A 17,107-nucleotide genomic window follows, 5' to 3' on the forward strand; every position below is an offset into this window, starting at 1 on the left:
TGGGCAGCTATGCTACCATTCCAAAGTGGTCTTACCTGTGATGGTACCTCATGCTGAGACATAGCTGTACTGCCTTCTCATCAAACTCCTTTAAGCCCATTAAGCACCATTACCCCCTTAGCTTCACCCGAAAAAAGACAATGCAGAAACTAATGGAAATTCTCTCAGAAACAGAGGAGACGAAGCAGGTGGTAGAAACATGACCTTCCCTCTGGAGGTCAAATAGCTTTATTGTGATTAAGCACTACAATACAGTATATATCCATTAAAAAAACTCTATAGTGTATATAAATTATTCCTTCCATTCAGTAATTCTCTTTTTGTTTTCACTATTTTTTTAATTTCCATTACAGCTTTGGTACAATGTGATTTTATTATATTTTTAAATACTTTTAGCTTCACAAACTCAACACAAAGTACAAAACTAATCCGAATCGGGGATATTACAATCTACACAGTGGTGTTTAGTGGTAGGAAAAAATCTTACCTCAATGAATTCATGTCACTAGCTAAGCTATAAAGGCATACCTAGCAGACATGACAAAAATATGCACCATTAACCAGCAAACATTTTTTTTCAAAATTTATTTTACTTTTTTTTTTACAGGTTTTTCAAGCAGCAAATCACTTGAGCATTGTCAATACTCGTGTCCTCAACTGATTATTCTGTTGTCTTCCTCTTCATTTGAAGGCCATGATTTATTTGTAAAATAATGCACCTCTATCCTCATAAATCTAAGCCACAGTGTCAGTACTTGACCTGCCACCCTGCATTGTTGATGCTTGCACAGTTTGTCCTGCAGCTGGCAGAAATAACTGGAACGTTATTGGAGGGGCAGTGTGGGGCAATCAACCGGAGGTTGTTCTGGGGGGCAGGAGGTATGACATTACAGTAGACAGGCATTCCAGTGGCTGTAAGTGTTCCTTGACCTGATTGATTAGGTAGCATGATTGGTTGTTGATATGATTGTTGCGGCAATCCTTGAGAACCCTGGGTCATTGGCACCTAGGTAGGAATACGGAAAGACGTAGGGGAAAAAAAGACAGCAATTACTAAGCAAGTTCAAGTAGGCTCCCAGAATTCCTACATTCCCTCTAGCTGAATTTGTGTATACTGTATGTTCTGCCAAAATGTGCTATTTTCTGCTGCTTGGAATTGTTCTCATCTCTGAGGATTTTTTTGTTACAGAAGGTTTTAAAGAGAATTCCTTCTGCTTTTAGGCCTAGAAAGTGTCTCTGGCATGACCTAGCAGAATATGCATCACTGGGATAAGTGCAAACAGAAGACTCAACCCTGGTTATCTAGGCCATCTAAAAGGTCTAAACCTTTAACTTGATCATCAACCTTAAAACACGCTTTCCATATAGAAATTCTGAAGATGTAAGGGGAAAATTTTACCCATAAGCAATTCCCCCATTTCCATCTGTGTCACTGAAGTGTTTTCAAAGAAGCTGAGGGAAAAGGGGAATGGCTGCTCAATCAGGGCAATCTATTAAAATGAATTAGATGTCATTTGGCTTCTTAACTTTCCAGAGGGACCAGAAGGAAGTGTAATCACAGGCCACCTCTCACATGCGCTCGGCATAACTCACAGGAACTAGGTACAAAGGTTGGGAAATAAGTCTGGGTAACTTACGGACTTGGTAAAAATCAAGCCACTGCCTTCCCTCTCCCCAGAACCCAATAAACAATAATCCATCTGGCTACAGCTTGTTATAGAAGACATGTTGAGATCCTTGGCAGGAGTCTCCACAGATGAGTAATTTTTAACTGGATCAGGCAAAGCCCTCAACTTCATTACAGGAAACAGTACTGCACTGGCAAAAAAGAGAAGAAATGAACAATGTTCTTATATTTTTTAAAATTAATTTTCTTCACAGGAAGAAGTCTAATTCCTTCGTTCTTTGTGACATTACCCTCACTGTAGGCTGTAATAAATAGTTCATTTGAAGCATTTCGAAATCAGAATGAAAATCAGGAGTACTAAAACCATGTAAATAGGAAGCAAAGACTGACTTAGAAGCGTATTCATCAGAAGGCTTCCTGCCACACACTACCCAAATGAAGTTATAAGGGCACTGTGTGATGCAAAAAACTTAATTCAATTAAGCATTCTCCAAGAAAAAACTCTTTTCTTACAGCTCCTAAATACCTGATAAGACGACATGGCTGGATACTGCACCATCATGCCTTGCACCTGATTCCCCTGTTGATTATTCATCAGGTTCTGGCTTTGGGGCGGATGCTGCATTCCCATGAGACCCTGGAACCCCTGCTGCTGGTTCGGCAGGACGGGCTGGTAACCTGGAAGAGGACAGACATCTTCAAATGCCCTGATGCTTGTAGGAGCAAAATTGCAACAGTTCTAAGGCACAGCAAATGATCCCATCATTTATACTTGCATTAGTTAAAAAGTTACTCGTTCCTGCAGAAATGTCACTGGAAATGAAAACTGAAGTGCAGTAAACAAGTGCCATGAGCTGGCAACCCTAGCAAGCTGACCTGAGTGGGCAGCACACTTTCCTTATGCTTTTTTACACTGTGGCAGAGACCACCTGGAGGACTGTCTGACTGCAGCACGGGGCTGTAAAGCCCTAAAGAGACACAGGGTGCTACTGTCTTTTGGCTATTTCCTCAGAGGAAAAACTCCCAACAACTTCAAGGACACCAGCATTTGGCCTTCATGGTCTAACCTGACTCTTCTTTCTTTCTTTCTTTCTTTCACTTTCTTTCTTTCTTTCACTTTCTTTCTTTCTTTCTCTCTCTTTCTTTCTCTCTTTTCTTTCTTTCTTTCTTTCCTTCCCATTTCTTAACTTACCCTCTTACCCTCCTTGTAATGCAGCTCCCTAGCTCAATATAAACAGAGAAGCCTTTATTTAATCAAAAACACCTCTATACCCACTGTCTCTCACTTGCAAGGCTTTTTATGCAAGTAGAGCATATTAAGGGTAATATAATCCACTGTACTATTTTCATGTGTGTCAAAGCAGTAAAATAATAAATTAGGGAGTATCCTCCCCATTGCTTGGTAGGAACACTGCCCAAGGATAAGAAGAAGCTGATGCTTTTGTTTTAACCTGTGACTGTGTTCAAAGTTACCAGAACATTGCAGATTTTCTGCTGGGATGGCTCCTCTAGGACTGAATGGAGAAATGGGCAAAGACGGGATGATCTAGAGAGCCAAGCCGCTAATGAGGCAGCAGTGTGGATGGGAAGGCAAGCACAAACAAAAAATTGCTCAGCAGCAATGTGATTTTGCCTGGGAATGAGCCTAGACAGATGGAACTGGGCTGGTTGGGTGATGGTGATATTTAGCAATTAAGAACTAAAAAAAAAAAAAGGAAAAAGCAGGAAAGGAAAGGAATATGCAGAAAGATACTGCCCTTGAAAAATGTGGCCAGACAAAGGTATTATAAATCTATGAATAATTTCTCCTTAATACATTCTGTGTTCTTTAGCACTCATATTTTTAACATGCAGTTATGCAGTGCACTATTAACTTTGTAGTGATGTTTTTACAATAAGCATATTTCAGACAAAGAACTACCAGAAGGAGCAACTCTATGTCATGTTTCTATGAAAAAATTGTGTCACATCTACTCAATCTTATATTCATGAATACAGACCCTATTTCAATATACTTCACAAGTGAAAACCATCATCTGGATATTTCTTCATTATGTAAGAGAAATAAAGTAACAAATGTCTGTTTCTATTGGTCTATTGTCAGTTGATAGCTTTCCTTCTAAATCTGTTCTTATGCCAGGGAAATGTTGAGATTTCTGGTCATGTATTTGGCATTAAAGATGCTATTCCAGAGATTAATGTCTCCAGTCAACTGAGCAAAATTAAAAAAAAAAAAAAATTCCATGAGTAATTAACTTGGCTGGGATATAGCATTGAACATCTCCCAAACTCACCAGATTATTATACATTCAGATTTGCTCTTTTCCTATGCTCACTATGTCAACATATTTTTTAGTCATAAAAATTACCAACATCAGAACTGCTGTAACTGAATTTACAGAAGGCTTATACAGCAATAATAAAATTGCAAGTTCTCTTCTGCTCCAGTACACCAATTATGGAGGGAGGGGATAAAGGATAGAAATAAAAAAAAAAAAATTAGCATTACTCTTCTGGTATTTGCAGGACTAGAAGTTAAGCAGAGCGGTGTCAACTGACAGCAGAAACAGCAACACAAAATTCATCTCCTCTCACCTCCAGCTGTTAAAGTTAAATCCCAGAAGTGTAAAGAACCATAGATGGATAGTGAGCTAGGGATCAAGTGACACTTTTGTGGAATGTAATCCAAATCTGGATTTGGGCTCAGAGAACTGCATTGTAATGAATCAGTGCAGGGTGGCAGACTGGTGCTCTGGAGAGACAGACAGACACCACTGGGGCCAAGTAGAAAGCAGCCTTCTGTTATCTCTAGTAGATATGATGGCATTAACATTACTTTTGTGAAACTACCACAAATGCCCGGCTGTGTGTTTAAAAATACACAGCTCTCTCTTCACCTCAGCTTTGTGTTCCATATTCTCCAAATATGAGAGATTTATGACCCAGTGCAGACATGACTATCAAACTGAAACAAAAAATCATGGAAACACTGAAGTAGCTACCTGTATAATTAATGTATAGGCAAGATCTCCTATGACATATAGTCATAGAATGGGTTTGGTTGGAAGGGATCTTAAAGACCATCTAGTTCAAATGACACACACACACACATAAACACCCAGCCCTGAAAATCTCCTCTGTACTGGGAAGCACTGCTTAGTACATGGCATAACCACTCTGGGCTTTAGGGGCAGAAATATGAAAAGGAGGCAGGCTGAAGAGCTGAGGTCCACTGGGCTATGCATTAATATTTCAACAAGGACTTCCTCTTCAAGAACTTAAGCAATTTCTCCTGACCATAGGACATATATACTCCTCACCCCTGGCCCAACCTGCTGAGTACATCCCCGAATGTTACTATATGTTTACATCCCTGAAAGTGAGAATAAGACCTTTTTCCTGCTCCCTGTGTCAGCTGTTTGCAATGCTCTGACCACACAGAAAAGCCCCAATACAAATACTTCACATGCACTCTAACACATTTCCAGTTTGATTAGATGGGAAGAAATAGGTTGTATCCTGAATCCTCTTAGGATGTAGGAGAAAATAAGTCCCATCTTTGTCCAGAAGGAGGTACTCTTGAATATTTAATGCCCTGATTCGCGAGTAGAAATGGGGATGTTTAAGAAGTTTACTGGCCTGTGTGTATCTTTGCAAAGATGCTGGCTGTCGTCTCTTCTTTACTTAATATTCATAGTCTTTTTTTTTTTTTTTACGATCAGTACTGTTTGTAATTAAATGAAGCTGTGGATGTCAGCCTGTGCTGTAGAACCCAGTATAGCATTTAGCCAAAACCCAGCATCTTCTTCAAGATCTTCCTCAATAAAGCCACTTAATTTTACCTGATAGCAAAGCCTGACCCTTTATTATGTCAAATACATGAAGAAAGATGCAGGTTTGTCCATTCTATTGAACCTGACATGACACAAAACATGACAAGGTACAAAAGTACAAAAGTATATTCCAACATTACAGAGGAGGTAGAGAATATTAAAAAGTGAATTAATTTTTTATCTACAACAAGCTTTATAAGCAAGAAAAAAATGTTGTGACAAAACAAAAAAGCCAATATCTGTTCTGCTATAGGGCTTCTGTTTCAGCACAAATGAAAGTAGAACAATTGGAAGTCTAAGTAGCAATCCATTTGGACAAGAAGTTGCTAATATTAGAAACCAGCTGTTTTGAATTTCCTATCCGTGCAGCCCAAATTTTCCATGTAATACTTGAAACAGGTCCTCCAGTGTTTACTGGATGTTGATATCTCTTTATGTTTCTGCACTCTGGCCAGGAAAAAGAATGGAGGTGGGAGAATTGAGACTAATATCAACCTTTTAGCACTGTTTGTGAAACGATATTCTTTTTTTTTTTTCTTTTTCCTCAGGCACAGACTATCAGAGAGTGCCATTCCACCAAAATTACTTATTTTGTACACACACAGCACAGTCTTAAACTATACCATGCTTTTCACGTGCTATTTACTTTTCAGTGACATGGAAATAATACTGTATTCTCAAGAGTCTTGAAAAACTGACAGCAGTGCATGAGAAACGAGGCATTACTGGGCAGAGGTGGATATTTTAGAGCTACATAGGTGTAAGAAAAGTGAGAACAGGAAGTGGCAACATGCTTATGCAGCAATAGTTTTCTTTGCACTTGCTCTTTTGCTCATTAGCTTTCATACTACATGAAGAGTAATCCTTAAAAGCCTCTTTACAGTCCCCTGAGAACATACATACATGGGTTATTTTCTAATGGCAGTACACATCAGATGAACCATCCTATTACTACAAGCTCCAGGGCCTCTTTACTGCAATTATATCATCCTGCTCTATGTTATCTCTGCTACAAAGGAGGATTTTTTTAAATCAGGGCAAACATGAGAGACATTATTAAACAACCAGAGGAACAAAACGTGCACAGAATTTCAACGAATGCCTCAGAGAAAAGATGAGCCTTGGATTCCAGCTGAAATGGAAGAGGCCGTCATATCATCAAGGCAATTCTCTGAACCTTTACAGCCTGCCTTACCATGCTAAAAGTCATCTAACTTAACCATCCCAGGGGAGAAGGACTGCATGAAAGACTCACAAACGTTTCAATTTCCTAATGCGGCTATGCAGCTCAAAAGACAAAATGCAGCAGTTTTACACCTTTTCTGGCAGTGTCACCCAGAGCTGCAATTAAGGCATGTTTGGTGCTCTCCTGGCCTCAGCATACATTCTTCATAAATGGCACATTCATGTTCGGAGGGACATGTTCATTGTTCATTTCAGATTTGAAGCATGTGTTACCAATGTTGGGAACATGTGTTATCAGCACTGTGAGTAAAGAGTGTCTGATGAATGCAGGCAAGAGTCCCTGAACTGCAAATCTTATTGTACTCTTTCCATTTGAAGAGGCTCCTCGGATCCATGCCCATCCAATGCAAACACATACACTCGCAGTGCTTTTGATGTAACATGATTTGAGAGCTCACCTGCTCCCTTTCTGCTTTACTCAGTGTAATACCACCTGAAATTCAGATACCTCAGCAACATACTGCAATGGCTTAGGCAAGCTAAGTCCAAAAGAAAGTTAAAAGACAAACCCCGAGGAGAGGTAACTGGGCTGGGTGGAATGCTGCACAGAATCTGGTCATGCTCTGGCCTGCTCTGTGCAGTGCCCTTCTGGTGCCCTATGCCATCCTCCCTGTCCTTTCCCCTCCCTCCCCCAGTACAGACTAGTTCAGCCCTTGCAGCAACTGCCAAGATCACTGGGAAGAGACTGAATTGGAGCTCACATGAAAAAGCCAAGGAGAACAAGCACCAACTCTTGGTGTGGACCTGGTGAAGCCCTTGAAAACACCTTAACAGCAAATTCTGCACACAGAAAGTGCTTACATTTGCAGACGACTCCCCAAAACTGGTAAGAGTTGAGAACCAAGCTGAAAACATGATCCTTCCAGTCAGGAAGCACATCTATTTCTGAAAGGCTTAATGAGCTCACTCTGCTCAACTTATTAAAAAAGAAAAAGAAGTACCTGCAAGTGACAGTTGTGCTGGTTTTGGCCTTTCTAGTATGGGATTAAATTTTGGCTTTGTGCTGAATAGAGTGTTGATAATTCAGGGATGTTTTAGTTACTGCTGAGCTTACTCAGTGCTTACTCAGACTCTCTGCTTCTCACACCATCCCATCAGCAAGGAGGCTGGGAGTGAACATAAAATTTGGGAGGAGACACAGGCAAACAAAGGAATATCCCATGCCACATAACAACATGCTCAGCATATAAAGTTGAGGTTAGGAGGGTGTGGGGAATGCTCAGAGTGGGCATTTTTCTTCCTGAATAACTCTTAGGCGTGAAGGAGCCCTCCTTTCCTGGGGGTGGCTGAACACCTGTCTGCCTATGGGAAGTGTTTCTTTGTTTTGCCTTGCTTGCACACACAGCTTTTGGTTTCCCTTTAAACTGCCTTTATCTCAAGCCATGAGTTTGCCCATTTTTAATTTTCTGATTGTCTTCTCTGTGCAGCTGGGGAGAATGAGTAAACAGCTGCATGGAGCTGAGTTGTTGGCCAGGGTTAAACAGTAACAATAGCTCTTGAACAGATCAGAAAATGGTATAATAAAATTACATGTCTGGAAGATAAACCTAGAACTTTATGGATTAGAAAAAAAATTCAAAGTTTCATCAGACCCTATAATTAACAAGGAGGCAACTTGCTGAGAGTGGTAGAACTTTTGTATCACTTAAAACCTCTAAAATGAGGATGGACATCTTGCTAGAAGATAATAATCAGTTTAATAAGTAGTTCTGGTAATAAAAATTATTAGAATGTGCTCATTGTCCAGTATTAGTCAGACCATTACATTACACATTCCAGATATGAAATACTTAGGAAAACGTCAGCCAGTTAGCTCTTAACGTTCTTCCTGCCTCCCAAGCAAAATGACCAATCTTTTGCATAGGAGACAGGATCCTCTCCCCAGCCTCTCCTCCCTTTAATCACAGGCTGGCAATACCACACAGTTCATTCCACAGGCAGGGTTCACCTGTGTATAGTGAATATTCTAAGGGATATTTCTGGCCTATTTTAGTTTACTTTGCCCAGGCTGGAGTAGTGCTCAGTAGACTTTGTAGACTGAAGAAAATGGTTGGTATCTATTCCCACAATTTAATTAGGCTACATTCTCCTTTACTTTTTGAAATAAGCTATGGGCAAAGTATTAAAGTAGATGGATGTAGCTTTCACTTTCTAATAATACAAATTTACAATGTCCATGATTAAGTTATAATCAAAGAAAAAATGTCATTGTAGAACTACAATTCACTCATAGACACATCAGTACATTTGGTAAAGTTTTTAACAACTTTCTTTTTTACCAAAAGCTCTGAGCTGGTCCATCCCAAAGTATGTGCAAAACTGGAAGGAGGAAAAAAACTGAAGCAAACTGTTCAGCAAGACTGAACACAGTCTTAGAACCACAGAATGGAATCACAGAATTGAATCAGAGAATTGCTTAGGGTGAAAAAGACCTCTAAAATCATCAAGTCCACCCATTGCTCTAACACTGCCACATCCACCACTAAACCACACCCCTAAGCATCCCAAAGAATCTTTGGATTCTCAAATAGACCCTAAAGGTTATCTGTAAAACAGGAGGAAAGCCAGCCTAATTGGGGAATCTTGCATAGGACAGTTGGCCAAGTTGTGGGAGCCACATAATGAGCACAAGTGAGAGCAGTGATTCCAGGCAAGTGTTTTTGGTGGCCAGAACAAAGTCCTTCTTGTTCCAGGGGTCCATCAGTCCCTCCTGATTTTGCATGAGATACTCAAGTACTGGACTGCAACCAGGTGTTTCACCTCCTATGTGGACATTCTAACACCATCCCTATGCACTGCTTCCTCTAGAGCAGTGTTGCTCCAAGGCACTTGCTCTTGCTGGCTTCTCATGTCCAGGTGTGATGTGTTAGAACTGGGTGCCCAATGACCTGAGGAAAAGGTTTGGGGTTTTTTTTCATTATGCCATTGACCATTATCTGGCAAGTTTCACGGCAAATGATGGACAAAACTGTCATGGGACGTAAAATTAATCTATAAATTTAACCTAATTTTGATTTTAGCTTCACCCCAAAGTGTCTGCAGTTTAGAAGACTCACGCAGAAGACATAATAATTAAGTTCATCCTCCTGGTGATATTTTCTGTGTGAGTCTGAAGATTTTAACTGCATTTTGTGCAGCTGAAATTCAAACCACTTTGTAAACAATTTTGTATTTTAAGCTTAGATCTAAAATCCAAAGCACACTGCAAAGCAAATCGGCTGCAGTTGGTCTATCCATTCCTACTGCGCTTTCTCTCTGGAATAAACAAAAAAATGTCTTGACCTAGTAAGACATTTCAGCTTTATATTCTACTTGAAGACAACACAGATAATTTCTGGGTGTGAACGGGACACCGTGTGAGCTAGAAGGACAAGTTCATAACAGCTGAATGCTAAAATTCTTTCCCTTTACCCTCAAAACACAAGTCCATGCAATTATTTTACTTAGTTTTCACACACATACAAAGGGGGAAAAAACAAACAAGAATACCTATGCCTGAAGTAAGGAAGTCTTAAGAAGCAACAGAAAAGGTACAGAGGTACGAGGTAGCACATAAAACAGCACATGTCAAAAATCACAGCAGCACACTGACTCCTTTTGCCCATGGCACTTGGCAAATTCAAACCCTCCAAAAACAAGAGAAGCCTTTTAACATAAGTTTGGCTTCTTTCATTTCAGGTGAAAGCACATCCTACTCCAACAGTACACCTTGCAGGGGAAACCACGGGTTATTATGTTAGATTTGTTTTCAGAATTTTAAACTAATTGCATTGATTCTTTCAAGTTTGTGAGATCAAAACAATTTTTAGCTAATGACACTCCAGCTACATTCACTGGAAATATGTAACACAGCAAATGTATTCCTAAAGTGATTACAATGACAGTGACTCAAATAATTCTCTGCAGAGCTGAGGTTGTAAAACTGCAGGATGTTGAACTCTGAGTCTTGAAATATAATTGCTGTCAGAACAGCAGCTCTGAGTCCCTAAATTTGCCACAGCTTTGCAAAAAACACATTGATGCTGCCCAAACCTGGTAACAGACCAACAGCCACATTTGTTGTCAGACTCACACAGAAAGACTCATATTCAGCTGCATTAAGAAACTCAACAAGATGCATATACATCAAAGATATGAACCAGTAAGATTTATTATCACAAGAGAAAGAACAAAAATCCTGGATAAAAGAAGTTGGACTGTCTTTCCCCCACCTTTCTCTCTCAGGTTGACAAAGCTACAAATTCCACAAAAGCAACAGGGCAAAAACATCTTCATCCAGCTTTAGAAAAAGAAATAAAACTGGGATGTTTCCCACAATTTTAAATTATTCCAGAGCAACCTATTAATTTGATTTAGTAAAAACTGCTGATGAAAATACTGTGCTACACTAGGGGATTTTTGGTTTTTTATTTTTTTATTTTTCCTCCTTTGTCCTTTTTTTTTTTTTTTTTTTTTTTTTTTTTGTGGATAACAGCTCCAAAATTGCCCACATGCCAAGTTCCTCTAGGAACTGCCCAGGCGAACTGCCCCTCCTTGTCCTCTTGCTATATTCTTCCTCAAAAAGCTCTATGAAATCTTGGTTTTACTTGTTTTGCAACCCCAGGGGCTGGAAGAAGCCCTAAGCACAAAGCAGCTGAAGCATCGATAGTTTCATGTACCACTCAAGACTGCTGCCAACTGGGGGCATATCTCCACTGCTAACAAAATGGAAAAAAAAAAAGTTAGGGAAATAACATAACTTCCCTAGCAAATCAAACCCTCCTGGTCCAAAAGATGTGCAGGTTCAGAGCCTTAAAAACCATACTTTTTAACTCTGCTTTTCCTATATAAACTAAAAAAAGGTAAATTTTTAAAAAAGCCAAGATAGACTGCTTTTTGCACAGACTTCTTGAGAACAGTCACTGCATAAAACAAATGAGTTCACCTGGGAGGTAGAAACCTCCTGTTGGGGTGATTTAGATTATGGCAATAAGAAATGATGGAAGTAACACCACATATCTCAATGTAAGATTTAGGACTTCTTATATGTCAAAGAAATATCCATTACCTTTTACCTGTTCTTTTACCTTTTTTTTATGATGCTAAGTTCCAACCTTAAAATGAGGAATAGCATTATCTTTTAAAAAACATTTATATGCATGCTCGATGTCCCATGGGTGAAAAAACTGGTTGCAAATAGTGCTGAACTTTCATTTAGTGCCTTCTACTCCATAATCCAAGCAACTACCTTTAGGACAAATATGCAAAATCCTGTGTAAATTGAATTTATTAATTACTTAAAGATACATATCCACCCCTGAGTTACCTTTCCACACCTGAACAGAGTTGGTTTAAAACTCTGTGACTTCACTACTAAGTAAAAAGGTCCAGACAAGTAAGAGGTATGATTAAATACTTTCATTTTATTCCTAATGAAATCACATACTGTAACATCTTCTGAGACTAAAATTTTAATTAAGGCAGGCTGGCATTTTGGTTTTTTTTGTCCCCCTTATATTCCAGGGGAACAGCAGGTAAGGTCAAACAAAAATCTTGTGTGATAAAATTGTGTGAGAGTGCTCCTGGGAGACCTGGCATTATTAACGAGAACATGAAGAAGGGCACAGTTGAACAGTTCAAAGATAAATTACTGCATTCAGTTTACTTTTTGCTATCAATTGGAGAACCTGAGAGAGCTGTTATTTGACAAGAAATGTATATAAACAGGCATCAAAAAGAGCTTGAATGGATACAAATACAGGAGACTCGAGGCTGGAGAAATTTGTCAGTTTAAAATCTGTATCCATTCATTTACTTCTCTATACAAATTTTCAAATTATAGGGACAGCTTTAAGAAGAACTTGCTACTAGGAAGTGGCTTGATGCTGAAAATAAACCTGTTATTTCTGAAAACCTAAACCCATGTAATTATATGACATTTTAATCACTTATTTTATTTCCTTTCCAATACACATTTATGTTTTGAGACCTTTTAGTACTCTTCCTGCTCTTCAAAAACTATGACAAATATTTCTTGCACTTCTCCTTCAAGATAAATCTGAAGATAAACAGAGGAGCACATCTTACAGAGATGGTATATAACTCAAAGCTTCTGAAAGATTCTGAAAATTCTATTTTTAAGACAAATACTTTTATCTCACTTCAAAACAAAATACAGGGAAAAAATACAGGGAACAGCCAGCTGCAATACAAAATAATTGCAACACAATAATGCAAGGCTCCATTACAGCAGCCTAATTCCGGTAAAGCAGCTGATCCAGGATCTTGGCACTTGCCCAGGCCCTGAAGCCTGACTTAAATGCATTAACCGAAAGCATGTGCAGCTGTTTTTGTAATCTGAGGCTTCTGCATTTTACTGGAGACCAAGAAAGAAGGAAAAAAAAAAAAAAAAAGACACCCAGCTAGCAAATGACAGGCTCAACAGCTTTGGAGAAACGAGCTTTGGACAGCATTTCCCCTTGGCCAGTACCATGAGCAAGAGTTTACACTGGAGTGTTGCAGATGCCCAAAGTCAGCTGAAGTGCCTGCAGGGAGGGTACTACAGGACCTGGGAGGATACTACATTATTCTGAGAAGGGTGAAGCCTTCTCATCCCAACAGAGCTAAGCCGCTGGAGGCACGTATTACAAGCTGGTGCACAGTTCTCACAGCAACAGGGAGGTCCAAAATAATTCTAAGGATCTGCCCACCAATTCCAACAACCTTTAGGAGAGTCAACTGAGACCCATGGGTAGGGAAATAGATAATTTTGGAGAAAATACAGGATGCTCTTAAGCGAGATTTACAGCTCAAAGACCAAAGCAGATGCAAATCTGGTAGTAGCCCTTACTGTAGACACAGTTACATTGATGAGGTCTGCTGCAATTCCTCTTTAGGAGGCTTTTGAATTGCTAATGTACAACTAAAACACCAGTGTGAGAACCCATTAGAATGTTTACAGAATCCTTTGGCATATGACATGCTCATTAGATGAAGAGCAGCTGCAATACTGCCCATACGTACCTGTGTCTATGTTTGCATTGTGTTACATAAAACAGTTCATGGCCATAGAGTAACTGTTATATAAAATATCTATTGATTTTGTCAGTAAATCCCTAAGGAACTGTGTGATGGGACAGCTAATTGCCAAAACAAAATTCAGTATGATTCAGAAAAAGCACAAATACAAGACTAGCAGGATCAGATTTTCCATGCCAGCTGCAAACCACTGATTCAGATTTACTGATTCAGATTTACTGAATTTCAGCAGATTCATTTGTTCCGCTTTTGGATTTTTTTGGACTGACTCCTAATAAATAACGTCAGGTTGGAGTAAAAAAAGTTGTTTCGCCCTGTGTATTGATCTATCTATAATTTTGCTCTTGATATCAGCTTGATATCTTGGCATCAGGTCTTGATACTGATGAAATATCTACAACCACAAGCTCAGGATGAACTTCCATGCCAGATACTGTGCAAACTTCAAGGAATAGTTGCAGTCACTACAGCAAAGATGATGCATTTCTGAAAAGACAACTGCAGGTAGAAAAATAAGCATCCAAGGGAAAAAAATTGCCCAGAGAAAAGGAGAACTGCACAATACTCTTCTGGCAGTACACCAAAATATGTGTGGAGTGCTTAGACCCCTATTCTGAGCAGGGACTGTTTGGGCAGGCTGCTGCTCACCAGTGTGGCTGTGGAGATGGAAGGTCCCTGGGCTCTGGCTGCCTCTGCCAGGCTGGTTTTTTCCACACAACTCCAGGTACAGGTTCCTGCCCTGCACACATCCTCTCTATTAAAGAAGACTGCAGTGTTCTGGTGATACCATTCACTGCACTGTGTTCCATTTTACGGTGGGCAGACTGGGGTAAACGACTGCTAGCACCGTATCAAACCCTGCTTTTTCACCTTCACAAGCTGGGTTTTGTTTTGTGTCTCAGCCTCAGAAAGAGGTCTCATAAACACAACACCAACTGTAAATACTGCCAGCAACAAAGACACAGCCACTGCCTGATGGCACTCTTCCTCCCCACGGCTTCTGCATGCACCAAAAGGTACCAAATCACAGAAAGCCGTGAGTTTGTTTGTTTACCTATAACATAAGGACACAGCAAGCTGCAGACTACAGCCCCCAGCTCGATGCAAACAGGCACAGGGATGTTACTGAAGCCAACAGGACTTTGATGGAGCATATGCCTGTCCATATGGGTCCAACTGCAAAAAATCTCATCTTTTCCAAGTGCACCCATGCAGAATGCAATCCAAAGACTACTGGGGTTAGCAATCAACCTTAACCAGCTCTGTACCATATTAGAAGCAATTGCCTGCAACACAGTGATTGCTCTGGCCCCTATACAGCAGAACCCTTGAGAATTTGCTTAACTTTTAAGCATGTAAGATAATTTCTTGATTTCAGAGCAATGATTTTCAGGCTTGAATACACTTCTGGACCAGGGAACTCAACCTTTTGAAGGAGAGGATCTCCAGTGGGAAAGATACAAGCACATTTATTCACACTATATTCTTATCATTGCTTTAAAAGGTTTCTGAGAAACTTTACCAGACAGGTAGCAATCAAATTAAGGAAAGAGGTCCTGTTCCAATAAAACTCAGTTCTACAATATATGAAACAAATTAATTTCTCAAATCCTTCTGCATAATCACTGCTTAACCCACAAGAGAAAAAATGGGGCAAGGTGGGACTGAGCCTGCATTAATGCATGGCCCTTGCACTTGTATATGTCTGTATGAAAGAGCCATCAGACCAAGCAGTGGCTATGTACCAAGAGATACTGGCAACTAATAAACCAGATGGCAATCAGGGATGAGTCTACCTTATTTCACTTCTGTGGCACAGACACAGGCAGCTCCCACTCATGTCTGCCTTGCAATTACCAACTCTTCTAGTTTACTGCAGACACTAGTTTACATTTCCTGTCTTTCTTGATTAAAAGTGCCTTAATGAAAGTGGGTTAAGCCTTTGCTAAAGCAATTGCTATCATTGAGACCCTCCCTCCCCTTTAGCCCTTGAAGTACAAGGTACAAGACCTGTAAAGTACCTATATGTACTTTGAATCAGTGTCTGCTCTGGGCATCCCCTCCATTCCATATCACTGCAGTAATATAAACACTAACTGCAATTCTGACATAGGTACAAAAGCAATACATTCGATCACTACACCACAACTGGGCTGTATCTTCCAGCTTAAGCTTTTTCTCTGAAGGAAGTGAAGGGTAGAATCTACAGGTGTGGTCATTCCCGTGCCCAGTTATCTTCCCCTGTGGCCAAACTGTGCATCTTACAAAGGAGGGAATAAGTGAGTAAAAGAAAAAAATCTCTGGAAAAGTAAAAAACATTCCCCTTTGACATCCCAAATAGAACACCACCAATTTCTAAAACTCTTTTTTTTTGTTATTTGATTTAGTACCTATAGGCAATTTTGGTGTTTGTATTTTTTTTTTTTTTTTTTTTTTTTTGTCTTGGGTGTAGAGGATGTGTGGGGTATGAGTCTCATTTCAGAGGAATTTGAGTTTTTGTTTCAATTGTCCAAGGAATGTGCAAAATAACTTGTTCATATAGTTTTACAAACTCTTTTGATTAATCAGGCAGCTAAATTCACAAAGCCTGCCTATGTCCACATCACAGCCAAGTGCATTTTCAACTTTTGCAGAATAATACAAATATCCAAAAATAAAAGGGTAAAAAAAAAAAGAAAACAGGGAATGCATTGGATGCAAACTTTCACATTTGCCTTTTCCTCACAAGGGTTTAGTGTCACTTTTGAAAACAAGAGGATTAACACCTGGAGTCACAAATTCCTTGCATAATTCACAAAAAAATTTAACAGAAATGACACTCAGCAGCAAGCTTTCCTGAACAGCTGTGCCTAGAAATATTGGCTCAAAGGGAGCTGAAGAAAGAGAAAAGGAGAGGGAGGATGAAGCTGACTTTAGAGGATATCACTTATTTTCTATATTGATTCCCAAGTCTCTACCAAGTTGGACAACAGGCTGACAGCAGTGCTTGGGAAAGGGGCAGGCATCACTGCCCCAGTCCCTGCCTCACTCATGCTAGGGGCAGTCTTGAGAAAGCTTGGAATCAGGCCCTTGGTCAACAGATGTCATAACGTCCAGCCAGCATATGGTTCAATTCTGCTACATGAACCAAAACCTCCCCTCTATCCCCAGCTTCCACTGCACAGCACATTAGCTGGAAAACTCCCAGTATAGCTGGTCCAGTGTTATTGCTGCAGAAGATGATGTTGGTTAACTCCACCAGCGCAACAGCCTGAGAAGGCTGATCTGCCAAGCAAGAGCATTTTATGCAGACTTCTTCTGCAAAACCCACAGGATCAGTCTTTATCCCCTTATCTCCTCTCAAGGTATCTGCAACTGTGCAACTGTAAATAATGCAAAATACACT

The 17,107-nt window shown here is 39.8% G+C and overlaps 1 protein-coding gene across 22 annotated transcripts in view; it reads right to left on the bottom strand.

The window, feature by feature from the left end:
- Positions 1-214: 214 nt before the first annotated feature.
- ARPP21 (cAMP regulated phosphoprotein 21) overlaps positions 215-17,107 on the bottom strand; it is a 197,305-nt gene continuing 180,412 nt past the window's right edge. For all 22 annotated transcript variants that reach the window (XM_059849107.1, XM_059849099.1, XM_059849126.1 and 19 more), the window contains 2 exons: positions 2,154-2,305; positions 215-1,006 (listed from right to left, as the gene is read on the bottom strand). In XM_059849107.1, coding sequence (XP_059705090.1) covers positions 749-1,006; positions 2,154-2,305 — 410 coding nt within the window. In that variant the 3' untranslated portion in view covers positions 215-748. The remainder of the gene's footprint in view (positions 1,007-2,153; positions 2,306-17,107) is intronic.

The sequence above is a fragment of the Haemorhous mexicanus genome, chromosome 1 (assembly GCF_027477595.1).
Source record: "Haemorhous mexicanus isolate bHaeMex1 chromosome 1, bHaeMex1.pri, whole genome shotgun sequence".
Lineage (NCBI taxonomy): Eukaryota > Metazoa > Chordata > Aves > Passeriformes > Fringillidae > Haemorhous > Haemorhous mexicanus.